Raw genomic sequence first — 19,456 nt, forward strand, 5'->3', positions numbered from 1 at the left:
CTTTCAGCCATAGAAATATACCAACTCACATAAGTGAAGTTGTCAAGTGCACATCAGGTCGTTGGAGACCAATAATAGTGTGAGGGTTAGAACATGTCTTCTTTAGCATAGTATTGCATCTTCCCTCTCTATATGTAAGAAGAACCAGTTTCATGTCACCATCACCCACATTATTATTGAAAACAAGCGCCCCATGGATACATTGATGAAAAAACATATCTGCAGTTCATCATTTTATTTTCTTTCAAGGTTCAATATTGATTCAACTTTTGAAATGTATTAATGCCCATACTTAAAAGTTAACAACTGTTTTTCAGATGTCACCAGTCAATGTAAGGCTCCAAGCTTTCCGTTTGTACTGATTTTTACAATGAAACACAGGCAGAAGATTATCAATTCCTCTGTATGTATTTATTTAAAAAAATGGAAAAAATGGAAATTCGGTTCTCTTATCAGTGATCTTCAACGCTCTCCATAATGACGAGTGGATGTGCAGGCTAACAGGGGAACTATAATAGGGGAAGAGGTTTCCAAATGAAGCTTTAAACAACTGATGATGTGCATGTGTTTGTACTGCAACTGCGATATTTACAAACACGTCTATTTCTTATGAGTGATGTAATATATATGTCTTCCAATAGCAAGAAATGAGGCATCTCTCTGTGAAGGAACATTAAACTGTTAAATGTGGAAAAAGACAAGGTGCATCTTCACTACTTTTTACATTTTACAAAAAACAATAAATTTGGATACCAATAAACCGATAAAATTTGCAAAAAAGAGACATAGATATATACAGACCGAAATGTGTAAAAAATATATTCTTTTTTATTTTTTGTATTTCTTAAAACAACTTGTAAAGTGCACAAATACCCGTAGGTGTCTCGGCACTATGTGCTGAAGAAGGTAAGGCGTAAGGCTGGAAAAAAGCCTATTACTTGAAAAGCCAAGTTTTTCTTTGTTTCCTGAATGATAGCAGAGTAGGGCTAGCCTTAATCTGCGAGGGAAGAGAGTTCCACAGTTTAGCCGTGGCAACTTTGAAACTTCTGTCGCCCCAGTTGGTTTTCTTAGTTTCTAGGATCGACAAGAATATTGGCACCTGCTGAGCGAAGAGATCTGATGAGAGTGCATGCCTGAAATTATTTTTTCAAGAATTCCTGTTCTTGTATTGTTAATGGCTTTGTAGGCGATACAGAGAGCTTTAAATTTCCTGAATGATAGCAGAGTAGGGCTAGCCTTAATCTGAGAGGGAAGAGAGAGTAAAACCAGAAGTCCTAAATATAATTTGAACAGCTATGTATGTAGGAAATGATTTTATTTATTCATGTATTTGTTTTTTCTGTGTTTTAGCTGGATGAAGTTGGCATTTCTAACAAACATAAATGGAAAAATCCCAGTTCGAAGGTAAGCACTTACCTGTGTCACCACCAAATCTGGAAGAACACAGACTTGAAATAAACGTATAAGAAACGGAGCAGTCTTTTTTTAAGTGCCCTGCCTCATTATTCCTCCCCTTCATAATGGGTCACTTTATGTAACTGAAAATAAGCGATGCTGCACATTTGTTGATCTCAGAATATCAAGTGTTCACCATCAACGTATGTATTGTCACAGACTGAGCTATGGTTAATATACTGTGCAAATTTAGCTATGCATTAGAGCAGTATGATATGAATTGCAAAAACAGTTACTATTTGCATATCGCCAGGACCACTTTAATTATGCGATCCTGTGGCTGCTCTTTTTTTTCTGAGTCATTATAGATTTGTCTCACGATTCTATAGTAATTGCTATCATGCGTGTCATGTTTTAGACACATATATAATTGCTTATGTGTAAGGCTTCCGGTTTTCCATTTTTGCAGATTTTTACAGATAAATACAAACATAAAACGATGTACTTCCTGTCTGTATTTATTTCTAAAAGCGGAAAAATACTGAGAATGGTGATTCATGTAAGAAACTCTCAATGTGGTCTATCATGAATTCTAGGCAACAGCTGAGGAGGCAGACAGCATAGAGGGTTCAAATACAGGATGAGATTTCTTTAAATACAAGCATATGTTAACATATATCTGTAATATGATGCTAATATGTACCTGTGAGTGTAGTCTTTTGTTATACGTGGCTGCTTAGTTTGCTAAAACGTGACAGGCATCCATGTTTGAGTGAACGTCGAAGAGTTATATAAATGTGGAAATATACCAGGTTACAGCTACATTTATTCCTGAAATACAAAATAAATATGGATAACTACCAATAAGATGGCCAAAAAATAAATATGGATAGGTACAGACGGAAATGTTAAAAAATAGAAATAGCATAAAACTGGGAGCCCTACTTATGTGTAATATTTTTCGATCTTTATTCACAATGTGATAACCATTTAATCTGTGTTCACCTTCCTCGTTCAATATCATTATTAATTTTTGATTGACACTCGTTAATTTGATGAATATGAGCTGCAACGTAAAGAAGCGTTCATTAGCTATACTGTATGAGGTTTCTAATGCACTGGATTAATGTGTTTTCATTCCTGTCTACCCTTTTGGGCAACTAGTTGGACAGATACTAAATGTACAGAGGAATATAGAACAATATATTTATACAATTTTCTAAACAATACCTCGATGTGAAATTCACTATGCAAACATGCACTTGACACACACACGACATGCTTTACATGTATATCATACAAACATGACATTTCAGTGAAAGGGTCATTTTGTTAAATCCAGATCAGAAGTCCTAAAAAAGAAGTGGGTGGACAACCCAAGTAAGACAATATGCAAGTCACAACATGGCGGGTGACATTGCACATAACATGAAAGGAAGTGGCATCACAACCCATGGCCTCACAGGAAGCAACATCACAGGAAGTGACATCAAATCTCAAGACCTCCATGAGTACATCTGAGCAGATTACGAGATGTAACAAATGAAAGCTGATCAGTACTTAAACCTGTTATGTCAGTTCCCTTTCTGAAGGAATTAACAGTCCAAATGTGGATGAAGTTTGCTGTCTGACTAACTACAGTAGATAAGTCATGAAGTGTTACAAGCCAGGCACACATATTGCCCTCAAATCTTGTCACCCCCAATTTATCACAAGATATATTTCATGTTCTTATTGTTAGCATAACTATATCAAAATTATATTCACTTTCACCAATCCATCTAAGTGATAACTCACCCTGGAATCAGTACCACCAAACTACCCACACAAAGAATGCCCACACACTAAGAGGTACCAACTGCTCATCAAAATAAATGCAGTAGGTTTGTGTGAGAAGGAGCAAGAACCAGGCCAGCCATACCCAGGCATGGTAACAACTTGGCAAACTTTAATATGACCATATCAGGCGTTCTTAAATTTCCAGAGCTATAAAAAGCAACTTGTATCCCTTTCAGTAAAACAGCTATTCTACATTTAGTGATAGATTTAGATACTTCAGGGCAAAACCGAAATATTTGGTTCATGGAGGAGAAAAACAGAAGTATATGAGGAAGTCCTTATTTGAAGGGGAAAATGCACATTTGCAGCATAGATGAGGGAAGAAATAAGCACATGATTTCCACAACTGATGCTGCAGTAGGGAGTACATAATTTAAGAGCCAACCTCAATTACTGGTTTAACAAAAATAAAGCCTGAGAGGGGCATATAGGTTTAATGCTGTGTATTGATCAGATTACTGTAGTCAATATACAAGGTGACCAGTGCTTTAGATGGGATGACAAAGGTGGGCAGGCTCTAAAAAGGACATTGGCAAAGAAGTGTAATTAGGAATCCTTTTCAAGAGGCTCAGCTTACATAATTAATTGTGTGGCTTAAAACATGAAAACTAAAATCCAGTACTTTACAAAGAATGCGTCTTGGTCAGTACTTGAGTGCCTCTCTATGAGTTATAAGTTATTGCATCCAGTTACATACCACAACAACAAACATACGCCTAAAAAACAAGTGAAACCTGTTTGCTTTGCCAATGCTTGTTAAAAGCATCAAATAAATGAGCAACAACAATAATTGTATTGTGAATAATTAGAATTGAAGTGTTTCAATTCTAAACATTTGACACTGATTTAAATCATGTTAAGATCTGTGGAAGGGGAAGCAGTCTTCAGAGTGTCTCGGTTACTTCTATTTCCTTTTGTAAAACACTCTTCTGCCGTCTGTAACCAGGTATTGTTGCGGCTGATGGAATTATCACTTTGTTTCCTGAATTTCTGCTTATGTAATGGAACCCCTGTATGACCCTTATGATTTACCTAAAGTAACATAATTAAAAGACCCATTCTTTGTGTTTCGTCAGCCCCGTGGTGTAAATACAACAGACACATCAGAGACAGGAATATATGGGACTCAGGCCTGCCTGCACATTTTACTGGAACACCCTGCTTCGGTAGAAGTTGGTATTTCTCCTTGGCAGTTCGGGATGGGCTGAACTGTTCCCATGAGGCACAGGGCCAAGATTGATTTGCATATGGCCAGGTCTAAACTGGGGTGGCATGGTGAGCAAAAGAATGATGGATTTAACCGAGATCTCTTGACTGGGGGTGAATGTTTTGATTGGTTCTGCATTCCGTCCATCAATTGTGTGTCTTTTGGGATTTCTCCTTGCTTCATGCCTGTCTTTTAAATGAGTTCTCAACACAACAAATAAAACATTTCTATTCACCTTCTACATCAAAAAAATAGTGAGGTCGCCCCCCCTAGTGGACACCGATATTGCCTTGTCCCCCTGACCCTTGATGGTTCCTTGCAACTGGTTGTAATAATCGAATATAGATGTTTCTCTCCCGTTACCCCCCCCCCGATCTTTCAGTACTCCCTCCTGTTGATAGCTAATTGAAGGTTTGGAATAAAGTCCCCCGGATGTAGCCTGACCCACGCTTTTTGCCCTTATGCCTCGCCTTTTGTTTTTAGTTGTTATTTATGTTAAATGTATGTCTCCTGCTTCTTTCGAGCTATCCTGAGCCATTTACGGGGCTGGGCCCCAGGAGTCGCCTACTGCCTTAACTAATGTACGATCCTTTCTGAATCTAGCGGCCGGCCCTGGTGGTTGTAGGCCCATGCTTGTAACTGACTTATTGTTTCAATAAAAACTTTAAAAAAAAAAAAAAAAAAAAAAAAAAATAGTGAGGTGCAGACTATTTTTCAGGGGAGGTAGAGGTGTACAAACAAGCTATGTACATGGAATTTCAAAATAAGTCATACATCTGGCAAGATAAAGAAATGTGGGCCTCATTAGCAGAGTAGGCAAACCAAGTGCATCTGAGATAACAAGATCAGGCCCTTTGAGATCCTGGCCATGTACCAAGCCTAGAATACTGAGTCCTTGGACCGTTTTACAAGTAGGAGAAATCTACATGGAGCATATATATCTGACTATTTATTTATTTATTCATAAAGCTCGACATTCATCCCACTGGGATATCACGGTGCTAGTGTAGCAGGAGAGTGATGAGTCAATTTAGTTTAATTGAGGGCGGTAGCGGCAGTTCTAAGGAAATAAATAGGTTTTAAGTTTCTTCATGAACGCCATGTGTTCTACAGTTAGCCGTAGTTCCAGCAGAAGCTCGTTCCAATAAAGTGCTGCAAGGTGCGAGAAGGTGCGTCCACCTGCCCTGCTCTTACTGATTCTTTTGGTCTCAGCTAACGCTAAGGAACGTGACCTTAAGCATCTGGGCGGGACATAGAATTTGATTCTGTTCTGGAGAATCTTGGGGCCTGTGCGATAAAGTGCCCTGTGTGCATGCCCTAAGAGTTTAAATTGTGCTCTTTGCCGCATGAGCAGCCAGTGAAGTTGCTACAGGCATTTTGTCGCTGAGCTGTATCTGCCCTCATTGCACACCAGTTTAGCCGCTGCATTTTGTATCACCTGCAGACGTTTAAAAAGGTAGTCTGGCATGGCAACAAAAAGTGCATTTCCGTAGTCTAACGTGCTGACAAGCAGGGCTTGTGTGATTGTCCTCCTGCTTTCCAGTGGGATCCAGGGGAAGAGCCTTTTTAGAAGCTTCAGTGTAGCGAAGCTTCTGCCACACAGGATCCGCACATGGTCCTTCATCGATAGGGTGTTATCAATGATGATGCCCAGGTTTTTTACGCACTGCTTTGGTGCTGGCGCTGCACCCAAAGAGTGGGGCCACCAGGATGTGTCTCAGATATGATTGGCTCCGCCGAGAAGCAGGATTTCAAATTTCTCTGCTTTGACCTTTAAACAGTGCGCTGACATCCAGGTTGCCATCTCAGTAAGGCAGTTGTTGAGTTTGGCTCTGGTGTCATCATGCCTATTTCCGATAGCTATTGTCAGTTGGATATCATCCGCATAGGAGCAAATTCCAAAGCCCCATTTCATGCAAATTTTTGCCAAGGATGAGACATAGGCAGCATTGAATAGTGTGGGTCTCAGGGATGCTCCCTGCTGGACGCCACAACTGAGGTTTTTGGAGTAGATGAAAAGGCACCATAGCTGCACAGTTTGAGTTCTGTTACATAGAAATGAGCTGAGCCATTGGAGGGCCTTTGCATGTATCCCTTTTTCGTGCAAATTTTCAAATAGAAGTTGGTGGGAGACCGTGTCAAAAGCCGCCAACAGGTCCAGCAGGATCAGGGCTACTGCCTTTCCCTGGTCCAGCAATGATCTTATATTGTCTAGGACAGCCAAGAGAGTTGCCTCCGTACTGTTGGTGGCCCTGAAACCTGTTTGTGAGGGGTCAAGCAACTCGTTGGATTCTAGGTAATTAGATAGCTGTCTGGTGACAAGTTTCTCCAGTACCTTGGAAAGATAGGGGAGCTGAGTGATTGGTCTGTAGTTGGCTGGGTTGTTTACATCGGATCCTATCTTTTTCAGTAAGGGGGTTACTATGGCTTGTTTCCAGATCTCTGGGAAGACTGCTGTCTCCAGGGATTGGTTACACAGCTGTGTGATGCAAGGGCACAGGGTAGGTATAAGTTGTGAAAAAATGAAGTGTGGACATGGGTCGAGAGGGAATCCCGATTTGACTTCCCCCATTGCTTTAGCAACTTCTTTTTCTGTAAAAGGGACGAAGCCGTCTAAAAGCACGGGGGTGTCGGGATGAGGGTCTCTATTTTCCCAGTTGATGCAATTCGCTGGAGTGGTATTGTTAAATGACTAATAGATTGTGCCTATTTTGTCCGTGAAAAAATTACTGATTTTTTCACAGCTTTCTGTTGAAGGGAGCAGGGTTTGGGACATGCGGGTTGGTTTGCATAGATCACGCACTGTTTTATATAGTTCTTTTGCTGAATTTGTGTTCTCATTTATTCGTTGTGCAAAGTATGCCCTTTTGACCTTCTTGATTGCATGGGTGTAGCCCCTGAGTTCTGTTTTATACGCTGATTTATTAGTGTCCAATCTAGACAGTCGCCAATTGTGTTCCAGTGTTTTACACTTTTTTTTCAGCATCCTAAGTTCTGCTGTGTACCACTTTTCGGATACCGTTTTTTTGAGTTTAGATTTAAGTTTCGGTGCGCATTGGTCCAGCGTCTTAGTGATCTCTGTTTTAAGGTACACTGCACCTCTGTTGGTGGGTAGTGTTCCCAGAGTCGCTAAGCCGTTGGGAGCGAAGTGGTGATGAAATGAGTCAGGTGTGACTAATTTCCAGGCTCTGTAGGTCCTGTGCATGAGTTTGGTGACTTTTGCTGATATCGCGTGTGTGAAAAATGCAAATCTAATTAATGAATGGTCAGTCCGTGTGACTGGTTTGATCTCCTTAACAATGGTATCTTCTATATTGGAGAACAGTAGATCCAGTGTGTGCCCTGCGATGTGTGTAGGTCCCTTGATCCATTGCTTTAATTGAAGGATAGTCATGTCGTTCTCAAGATGGGTTATCGCCATGTTGGCAGTTTTTTCTAAGTGGATGTTAAAGTCTCCAATAACCAAGTAATTTTTGTGTTTTATGCATGCAGGCAATAGTTGCGTAAGCAGTTTGGTACTAAAGTCTGCCTCATATCCGGGGGGGGGGGTTCTGGTTATAAATCTAAGCTCCCCCGAATAATGTATGATTCCCTTTGGATATTTCAAATGGCAGAAGTTTGTGCTCTCCCAGCTGGGCTACTGTGATGGGGAAGCAATTAAGGTAGTCTTTGAACAGGATAGCTAGTCCCCCGCCCTTCCGCCCTCGCCTATCTTGCCTTAGTATTTTATACTAAGGGGGCATGGCGTTGGCTATGTTCGGGCAGTTGCTCTCACCCAGCCAGGTCTCGGTAATAAAAACCAGGTCTGGGTCTGTCTCCTTAATAGTGTTCCAGATCTCCAGAGCGTGTTTGGGCACTGACCTGGCGTTAAAGTAGATATAGTTAAATTCCATGTGATCATCCACTTCTCTCTGTGACTGATCGGGCTGGGCTAGGCTGCCCCATTTGCACCGTATACAGGAGAAAAGCCCTTCAGTATATCCTGGGGTTAGTTTACATGAGGCATGGGTGGCTAACCCAATGAGTGCTTCTCTTGAATAGCGCATAGGGCTCCTTGGGTCTTTCTTAGGGGGGGCAGGGTTCCTGGCCCCTGGTCCCGGACGGGCGCAGACGGGCTTGCCTTAGGCGCGCCTTTTGCGCACCAGCGGCGCGTCTGCTGCGTGCTTCCGCTGCACACATGCTGGCACATTGGGATAAGTAGGAGGGCAAGCGGAAGTACAGCTCCGCCCCCTTTTCGGCCGGAAATGCTTTGCTGTGAACCTAGGTGCTGTCAAGCCCACCCTCCACTCAATCAGCACACAGCTGCGGTGGACCGGGGCGGAAGACAGTAAGCAATGTGCAAGATTCAATGTAAGTGACAGTGCGCATACAATAGTATTGAAACGAGCAATTTAAAAATGATGGAGTGAAAGGGATTTTTGTGGGATAACACAGTACTTGACTGAATGGATACAATAATACTTATGGCTTTTGATCATTCACTTTTATTTGGATGCATGCAAATGGCTGGATAGTTAGTTGAATCCAACATCATTATTTTGCTAATGTCATTTGTATTTCTTTGAGTATTGCCGATGAGAAAGAAACACTCTCATCTCATTCCTCAAAAGAGGATCTTCTAACTAAGACAGTATCTAGTGGAAATGGATTTGAATATACTGAAACCCTATAGCTGAAGGCTACAGGTGAGCCCCAGTCCTTTTTTAGTACAGCCACATGAAGTTTGTTGTTGCATAAAATGTTTCCCATGGTCAATGGCTACACACCAGAGGAAGATGTTCATAACAGTAAAATGTTGTTTAATGAACGATTAAGTCAGCAATGACCTTCAACTTTTATGCAGCAAAAACGTTTAGGAATCAGTATTTACTGTGCTCCACTGAAGAGGTCACAAACAGCAAAATTCATTCGTCTGGGGCTAAGAAAATCAAATATTGGAAGAAATTAATAGTCATTAAACTTTTTTCAGCTCAAACAAATTACAACTTTGTAAAGTAGGACCACAATGACCAGATCGCACATGGAGATCTGCAGTTGTGTATCTCCTGAAACCCAGCTGAAGGCTAATGGTGAGTGCCATTTCTGTAGTGAATGTAGCCACTGTGAGTTTCTTGTTGCATAAAATGTTTTCGATAGCCAATGACTGAGCACAAGAGAAGGAGTTCACTTGCCATAACACGCTGTTTGTGTTTGATGGACAGTTAAGAAGGCACTGGCCTTTAAATGTTATGCTGTATACACTTTTGGCACTCAGTACATGCTGTGCTCCCCTAAAGAGCTCACAAAGAGGACACAAAGTCTTTGGCTAAGAAGATGAAATAATGGAAGAAATTAATAGTTATCACTTTTTTTTCTAACAGGAAGGACTGCAACTTGTGACAGAAGGGCCTAACTGGCCAGGTAAAGTGAGACCAAAAGTCTAGCTCAGATCAAAAGTCTAACTTTGCTATTTTTTGGTATTCACAAAGGTAAGTTAGACTTCTCGTACCTGTGTGAATCCCAAAAATTAGTAAAATTAGACTTTTGGTTTAAGTTTACCTTTGTGAATACCGAAAAGTAGTAAAGTTAGACTTTTGGTCTAAATTTACCTTTGTGAATAAGGTAAAGTAGTAAACGTAGACAAAAGTGTACATTTACCTTTGTGAACCAGGCCCAGATTTTTTTATAACATTTTTAAATTCAAATATTAGGACCCAATCTAATTTGGTGCTTGTTTGATCACTTGCACAACGATGAGATGTAAAGCCAACACTGCCAGGATTCAAAACTACGACCTGCAGATCTCAGAAGATTTCAGCAGTGAGTGCTAAATTTGCTGAGCTATCCTACAAGGAAAGTCTCCCGAAGCACTGTTTAGTCAAACTGACACTAGCAAAGACTAAATGACTCCTCTTCAAAAAAAGTTATCATGTGAACCCACTTTCTTGAACTGGATTACTTCATGGAAACAAAAGACCCTTCTGAGTGAACAGATTTAGGGCCTAATTACATTGGCGGTCAGACCCCAACCGACGGCTCGTCGGTTGTGGTCCGACCACCATCTACTGCTGCAGTTCGACCGACATATTGCGATGCGTGCGGTCGGAGGCAGCAGTCAGAGGGACCGATCAACGCTTTCCAATAGGCTCATGGAGCCCGACGGTCAGTCAGAAAGTCACCATAATCCCTTAATGACAACGTTTCCGCCGTTGGGATTATGATGTCAGTTTCCAACAGCCATTCCATGTCGGCCTTTTCGACATGGAAAGGCTGTCGGAAAGCGACATTGGGGGCCCCTAGCAAGGCCCCTGTCCTACAGCGCTTCCACATTTGGGCCTCTAAACATCCTGCACTGTTTGGCAGGCACTGTGAGGTGCCTGCCACATGGTGCAGGGATGTTCACCTACTTTTATTTTTCAATGGGAACTTGTGCTGCGGGCGTTTTCCGACCACACTATGTGTGGTTGCATCCTAATTTGGGTGTCGGAACCTCCATCCTATGGTTGGGCGATACCTTCCCTGCAATGGTGTCAGACATCATAATTAGGCCTTTAGTGTTTGAGATGTTTGTTGTACTGAACACTATCTTTTGCTATGGCAATCATCTTAAAAAAAGGGAATCAGTGAGATGCAACTCCCTTCTTAAGTTGAAGTACATTTATTTTTCACAAAGATAACTTTATCCTACAAGCTCATTCTTGGTTTGTGCCTCCGTTTGTGTTATCTGATAATTGGAAGCAAAACATTTTTTCACTGTGAAAACTTTGTAAAAATGGAGCCTCAAGTATGATATCTCTTGCTGTTGTAATCTGATAGCAACCTGTCTGTTCATTTTTTAGGGCAAGGAGATGAGGAATCATCTTTGAGTTCTATCTTTCCTCATTTCTACTTGTCAGCGTTTTTGTGTTGACAGTAATTCTAGGTCTGGAGTTCACTTTGGTCACGCTGTCCTGGAATAGCTATTTTCCTTGTCAATCTTCTTAAGCTCTGTTGCATGACTGTACTGGTATAAATTTAATTCAAGAGCTTGGATGAATGGAAAGACTCTCATGAGATAAAGTTCTAGTTATCTAAGCTTTAACTCACAGACAACTTTGTGCACCTGTGTTACATGTATGTGTGCAAAATATGTAGTTTGTGACTGTAAATTCCTAGTCCTTATTCAAAGATTTAGAATTAGTGGGACTTAACATTAATAAGGCACACTTATGCATGTGGACATTCTATTCCATCAGCAGAACTGCTACATTCGTACGTTTACAAATAGGGGAAAGAGTATAGATATTTTAGCGTGGACCTCACTGCAAAATTAGTTGAACACAAACTAACGTTTTAAGTTTGTGTGCATTCACAGACACTTTGCAGGACATTTTGCCCCAAAGAAATGTACCCAAATGTTTATCTGTCATAAGTGGTCTTCCAGCATATAAAGGAGTAGTGAAATCCCCCATATATAATCACTATGTAAGTATAATTACATGTTCAAAAGTATATATTTAATACATTTGCACATGTGGAATGCTGTGTAGTGGAGTAATCAAGGATATCCTGGAGCACTCTTGCTGTCTGTCTCTCCTTTGTTGCCTCACATCACAGAGAGGTCCACACTTTTATAATGTAGGAATGGAAAGTACCACATTCCTTTCTTTTTACTAGTTGTGTTCTGGATCTACCGCAGAAAAGAAGTAATTTATTAACTAAGTCATATTTTCAGGACACCCACATAAGTGAGAACTACACAGAAAACTTCAAAATGGAATTCAGCTATGCAGTAAATTCTTCCCATAAATATCTGTCATAGGATTGGTCTTCCTTTGACCCTTGTGAAAAGCACTTTTGATAACATATCATAAGAGGAACTCTGTATTTAGAGTACAACAATGCTTCTAATTCATCCGTGGCTCTCTTTAAATATGAGTTAAGAGTGACCAATATCTGGTCAGTAGGGTTTTAGACATTTGTGGGAAATTTTTTACAGATGAAGAGGGATATTTTATTCTCTGTGTTTGTTTTCTCTGGTGTGTGGCTTTTAGCCGTCCATCATTATCAATACCATAACCAAAATGACACCTTTCAGCATTGCATGGCAACTAGCAAGCAGAAATCATGAATATCTTTAGTTAATAGACTGACCTTCACTACCATTACTATTTTATTAAGCTAAGCATAACTCCACACTTAATGCCTTAAGGATGTAGTAATTGCTGATCTCCTGGATTCCTGATGTTTGACCTGTAAACAAGTAAAGTGGTATTTATTGCTTTGCTTCCCTACTGAGAGTAACTATTGAGTGACCATGGACAGAATATACTACTTTGAAGCAATAATGATGTGTTTTGTTGGGTAAGTCAAAATCACAGATGACAATGTTTCCCATAATTTTTTTGCCACAGACAACCTTGTTGTCTACTGTATACAGTGGTAGTTCCTTTAGCCTGAATCAACTGTATGTAACAAATTGATTGCTAATCCTAGCACATATAAAAATGTTTCTGTTTGGAAATGACCTCATTTCATAAAGAGGTGATTTTTTGAGCTGACCTATATCAGCCACCATTCAGTCTGTATTAGTGGGTCCAGGCATACATCATCAAATGAGTTGAGACAGAGTCTTGTAACTTCATGTACATCGCTCAATGGAAGCGATGCATTCGGCTGCTATTTGTTTATGGGAACGATATATATTTTATGTTTATTTAGCTCAGTCTAACACATTAGAAAAAAAACAAGCAATGGTGAAGGAGTACCTTTTAGGCTCTCGCACGTGGGTTCTTTGCTCAGGAAAATAAACAATTCAGAGAACTCCACTAGTGACAGTTGCCATTCACTTTGTAATCTACCTTTCTTGTCTTGGCCTTAGAGTATAGTACCCTGCACCCAAAAATGAGAATTATATAGATCGATCTATTAAGGTGTTTCATAGTAGAAAAATATAACGCCAGAGTGTACAACAGACTGAGGGTTTCAATTCTATTACAATTGGCTATACTATCAATCACAGTAAACTCTGTTCCTATTTTCCAGAGCTTTTGGTCCACAAACACTTTTGTGCTGAACTATATAGTACTGATTTGTTTTTTTGAAAAAATATCATAAGAGAGAAGAGTTTGCAGATAATTGAAAGAGTGATATACAGTTGTATCAATGCTGTTCACACAAATGTTCCCTAGTATGTGATGCTAGGATTGTTAGCTATCTTATACTAAGTTGGTCCACACACTATTAGTAGGATGGCTGAAGTTCAGTAGATGCCTCTATGGAGCAATACTTACATCATTCTCCAGCAAATCCGTCTAAAAGACTGGTGTGTGATATTAATATATTTTCTAGTTTTTTAATTTGTGAATTTTGTAAGCCCCCAATGAAAGCCAGGGTTAGTCAGGAGTTCTTATTGAATTCCAGATTGCAAGCTTTTGTCATTTATTGGGGCTTCCACCACATTTCAGGAGTTAGGTTCACTCCCTGGGGGTATGGCCATCGCCTGATTTCCTTCTCTAACTTGGTGTCGAAGCCACACATTATTTACTATCCAAATGCTACTTCTAGACTATACATAAAAATATTTTACCCTGAGATGTTGATCCCCCTAGCTAAGCCTCTCTCGTGTTGGGACTGAAAATGAGTCTCGTCCAGCACTTCAAAATATCAGCATCTGGCAGTTTGAAGTGTTTAATTTTGCATACAATAAAAGTCATAAACCACTGTTTAATGTCTCTGACCACATCACTGATCAACAGTTACTCACTGTTTTGATACATGGATGATGGAAGGTTGACTTGTTAATCAAAATAACCTACTCTAAACTGCTTATAGCTGCTGTTAGACTTGGCATATTTAGTGTGTTTCCCCAGTCTTTTTGCTTTCTGACCTCCCTGTTTTGACTCTCTTTTTGCTGGTTTAGTCTCTCTTCACACTTTCTCACTGCAGTTCAGTGTTAAAGTGAAAGTGCTCCTGTTGTAAATTGTTATTATGGATTGGTGTTTCCATGATTGGCATATTTGATTTACTGGTAACCCCCTAGTAAAGTGCACTGAGTGTGCCAGGGCCTGTAAATCAAATGCTACTAGTGGGCCCGCAGCACTGATTGTGCCACCCACATGAGGAGCCGTGAAAATGTAACTCAGCGCTGCCACTGCAGGGTCTGCGTGCAGTTTGTCCTGGTGGTGAATTACAGTGTCTTTCATTTTTCACCACTGCAAGGCTATCTGTCCCACAGGAAAGAATAAGAGTTTTACTTATAACATCTTATAAGCATAACTTCCCATTGGGACAAGATAACAGCCCTTCAGCCTCTCATGGTGACCATCAATGCTTGTGAGAATTTGTCAATTTGGAAACTCTCAATTACCCCCATCCTGAATGCAGAGTTAATGGTGATCCAGTGTCCTAACATGTCACAGTTGCTAAATATTATCTACTAATGTATAAACAATTTGCTAAATATTCATATTTTGGAAACATCTTCCTAGACTTTGTGATTGATGTATAGAATCTAACACTCCAAGGAGATTGTAGCCTGTAAATTGATAGCCACAACTTTGATAACCTTAGGTTCGTCACTAAAGCCATTCATGTCTTACTGGTTTCCTTCTCCATATCGTTTGCCACAGTCCTTCTCCAATCTTGGTAAAAGCACCAATTTCCCAAAGCATTCTTCTGCACAATCGCTGTCATGCATCATCACTGCTTAATCAATATCCTTCATGAAAACACATCAAGTGTTTATGAAATACACAGGCAATGAAACATGAGTGGTTTAACTATGGGGGATTTCTATGCTGATCCAACTCACCCAAAGAATGAGTGATTTGAAAAGGTAAACCAGTAATCCCATGCATCCATGGGGTTTTACCCCAGGCGAAGCTCCTTCTTAACACTTATATTTGCCTTCTAAGATTGTTTCTTATCCTTAGCAGATGTTAATCCTTTTTTTGAGGTTCTGACCTTGCAGAGTCTCCCTCTAAATCTCCAACAAACTGCAACAGAAGTGCCAACCAGAGTATACATCCAAATCGGGATTCCATGTTCCAGAGCCTGGTGAATTGTTTGGTGCCATACGGTGCACATTCCAAGGCTGATCACCAAATGAAGAAACGTTTTCTTTGTTATCATGTTAACCGCCATCCTGAGGTCTGAAACTCAGAATGGTGTAGTAATTTTCAATGGCAAGTCTCATATTTTTGTGACCAACACCTACAGCCACTAAATATGTATACCCTCATTTATGTTATTTCATTCACTTTCAAGTAACCCTCCATCAATATCTAGAAGTTCCAGGATTGATTCAGGGCTGATGAAAGAGTAAACCTTCAATGTCATTGTTGTCTGTGAAGGTTTCTAAACTCTGCTGCAGGCATTTTGTTGCATTTTTAACAGGCCTGTAGTAGTTACCTAGCTGTTATAGCATGAAAACAGTTTTGGCCATGAGAGTGGACCCTGAAATCAGACAAACATGAAAGAGTATTACTGTATCCTTGTAGCCTGCCCTAGCGGGCTATACTGGACATTAAAGGCCCGCTCCAGCGTTAACAAGGGAGCAGGACTTTAATGCCGGTATAGCCCAGATATGGAGGGCTATAAGGCTATTAGAGCATTCCACCACTAGAGGGCAGAATGTTCTAACAAATGCCTTTGTTCTCAGCAACAGCTGTAAATGACAACATTGGAATGTTGGAGCTCCGGGCTTCTACTGGCCATTAGAGGCCCGGAGCACTTTATTGTTTTCAATAGAGCGCCCAACATTCCAATGTTCTAATAGAGGGTCAAACAGCAGTTGACATACCTGTCACCATGTTACCTCTACCAGACCTCTCAGTCCTAAAGTCTATAGCATGGGCATGACAGAATCCAACTACATAATTCTAAATTTGAATTACAACTCTTAGTAGGGAATGTTTGAACAAACTAAGGATTACAGTTTTCTGGGAACTGCATGTTTGGATTTTAAAGAGGTAAGTTGACCCTCCATTTTGTTTGTTTACAATTACTCTACGACTCACTGAATCAAAGTGTGCAGGCTGAAAATGACAGTAAAATGCTACAGCATTTATAGGCACTGTGGCAAGTCATGCGAGTAACCAATCTTCTTTTTTTCTTTCTTTTCTAGCATAACAAGAACCTTTGCATCAGGCAAAACGGAAAAAGTTATCTTTCAAGTACTTAAAGAATTAGGTCTTCCAAGCGGAAAGGTATTTTGAGTGAAAGCACTGGAATTATGTAACACATTAGATTGCTCTCTCTGAGCCACCCCTGCTCTCCATGAAAAAAAGATGCTAAACCAGCTTTTTCTAGAGGGTTTAAAAAAAGCGAATTTGCAATACCGTAGAATATAGAATATTATTATGGATTTTTGGAAAAAAGAACTTCATAGCATATTAACATACATTAGCATCTTAGTGTAGCAGTATGGCACTAATGTTATGTACATAAAAGTGCATGAAAATGAGCCTCAGGTGCCAACTCGAAAAGCTTCACTTCACCTTAGCAGTAAGGTATCTCAGTTGACTAATACATCCATTATAATGATCTCTGTGCATCCTGACGGTTGCAGGTTCAAACACCAAACATATATAATTATTTTCTATTGCTCCCTTCATACACACATACGCAGATAAGGCAGGCATGGGATTGTTTTCTGATAAAGTACAGTAATTACATGATTCTCAAGTGAGTTAATCCTGAATGTCTGAGTTGAACTGTCGAGAACAGCTAGTAAACTTTATCGTTTAGAGTTATTCCTGTTTATGGGATACCCACACATGTGCTGCTTAGTTATGTGCAGGCTCTTTTATCAAAATTCCTAAGATTTCGAGAAATCTCCATGAGCCTTTCAAAGTCTCCTTTTTACTTTATTCAACATGTGAAGACTGCTCATTTGGGGAAGTTTTGTGATCAACAATTGCCCACACTTTTTCTAATATATTTATGATGTGCTGTCTTGAGTGAACTATATTGTTTGGGGGTATGGCGCACAGGGTGTGGGCTGGGAATATCGAATCCAAAATATCTACGGGCCACAATATCATGACCACAATATTGAAGGACAAAATAACAAGAGGTAAATTGTGATAGATTTTCTATACCTAACTTCACATATACGTACCTTGGTGATATATATCTTCAAAGTATGTCGATGTGGATCTAAGAATAGTACATTGTTACCTTCCGCTGTTCACATACGTGTTCGATATTTTGTTAGGAGTGGCTGGTGCAGGTAAACGCGGTAGGGTGGGGGGAGGAAGGTTGGAGGGAGGAGTCGAAAGACGACGAGGGAAAATTAAATTTAAAAAAAAAAAAAAACTTACCTTGCGCTCGGCGAGTCGTCGATGAGGCGAGCGCAATGTAAGTGGTTTCCTTTTTTTTACTTTAATTTTCCTTCGTTGTCCTTCGACTCCCCCCCCCTTATGCTGCCCCCCCGCCCCACTGCTCACACCTGCACTGTGCGCGCCTGTAAGTTTGTCCCTCGATATTATGGTCACAGTACTATGAGCCATCAACATTTGGGATTCGATATTACCTACTGCAATGAAACGCTGTGCAAACGTTGTACATTCTGCAGCGCACATTGTTTTATTTAACACCGAACTTTTCCTTTCCGTCACAGAATGATGAAATAGAACCCCCGGCATTTACTTTCGAAAAATTTTATGAACTCACGCAAAAGATTTGCCCACGAACTGACATGGAAGAGCTCTTTCGGAAGCTGTAAGTTCAGCTGACCTTCTGATGAAGTTGCATTGGCATGTTTAATCAATGTTGAGAAATACTAAAAGCTGAGCCTAGCAATCTTAAGTGGCTGCCTAAACCGCATGAGAGGTCAGGCATATTAGCGGATTTTCTACAAATTCTGTCCAAAATTGTTTATTCTCTTTTTAGAGCGACCTGTACCTGTTAAATGAAGCACCTGGAAAACTCTCCTCTTTTGAATGTTATTGGCTTCGCTAACTACCTTCGATATTTTCGATATTAACAGAGTATGCGAACTAACTAGATTAACAATGTGACCTTGTACAGTACTTGCTGACACTGAAGGTCATTCATGTCAGATGTTCTAAACTTAAGGTCTCTTAGAACAACCCACAGGGGCAGGACCATGTCGTGTTTGAAACATGGTTTTTCGGTTTAATTAAATAAAAACCGTTGTCACAGCTGTTCAGTTTTAAAACACAAGTTTATTTTTAAATTCGCATCAGCAATGTCAACTTGTGAGTCATACCGAGGAAAATATCTGCAAACTAAACTGTTTCTAATGCATTTCTTTTCAGCAATGGAGACAAAACTGATTATTTAACGGTAGACCAGTTAGTCAGCTTTCTGAATGAAGTAAGCTTTTTCATACATTAACTCCCTTGCTCGTCTGTCTGCAGTGACTTGCTTTATTTCATCTTCTCCATTGCATGCGGCATCCAATCATGTGCTCGCCTTCTGGCTGCGCCCCTTCATTGCATCATCCAGGTGCCATTCTCTGACCCCTCTGTGCCTGCTTCTCTACTTGGTTTGTCAAATTTATGCAAAGTGCTTCTGCAATACTTTCCTGGGGTGTGCCATGGTCTCTTCGTGTGTGTTTTGAAAATAAACATGTGTATTTGATGATACCTAATGCACAATTGTTTGTCAGAAACATATTGCCAATGTACAGTCATATCTTTTTATGTGTTTGCCTTTTTCACCAGCAAAGTTTCTGATTCGCTGATTCACTTTAAATAGATGTCCGATGTTACTGGTTTATATTTGCAAAGTTTCTTTTTGCATTGTGACATAATGTTAATAACATAGCGAGATCATTTTCTCTCTCATCGACTTCAGCCCAGATGAAGCATGTATGCAGCCGAGTTTGTCATTATGGGATCCTTTCTATGCAGAATGGAAAATGCATGCATAATTTTTCTGTTCAAGTTTACCATTTTGTGAAACTTTTCCATAAAAACTGAGAAATTATAGTATTAGCTACATTTTCCTTTGAAGTTTATCTTTTAAGCTGCTCTGCTGTGCACCTACCATACTGAAAAATCTTGCAAAGCTGCAATATTTCTAATT

The 19,456-nt window shown here is 40.1% G+C and overlaps 1 protein-coding gene across 5 annotated transcripts in view; it reads left to right on the forward strand.

The window, feature by feature from the left end:
- Positions 1-19,456, forward strand: part of PLCB4 (phospholipase C beta 4) — a 1,018,018-nt gene that overhangs the window by 581,465 nt on the left and 417,097 nt on the right. For all 5 annotated transcript variants that reach the window (XM_085612653.1, XM_085612654.1, XM_085612650.1 and 2 more), the window contains exons 10-13: positions 1,351-1,404; positions 16,527-16,608; positions 18,024-18,124; positions 18,685-18,742. In XM_085612653.1, coding sequence (XP_085468779.1) covers positions 1,351-1,404; positions 16,527-16,608; positions 18,024-18,124; positions 18,685-18,742 — 295 coding nt within the window. The remainder of the gene's footprint in view (positions 1-1,350; positions 1,405-16,526; positions 16,609-18,023; positions 18,125-18,684; positions 18,743-19,456) is intronic.

This window comes from Triturus cristatus, chromosome 6, assembly GCF_964204655.1.
Source record: "Triturus cristatus chromosome 6, aTriCri1.1, whole genome shotgun sequence".
NCBI classification, from domain to species: Eukaryota; Metazoa; Chordata; class Amphibia; order Caudata; family Salamandridae; genus Triturus; species Triturus cristatus.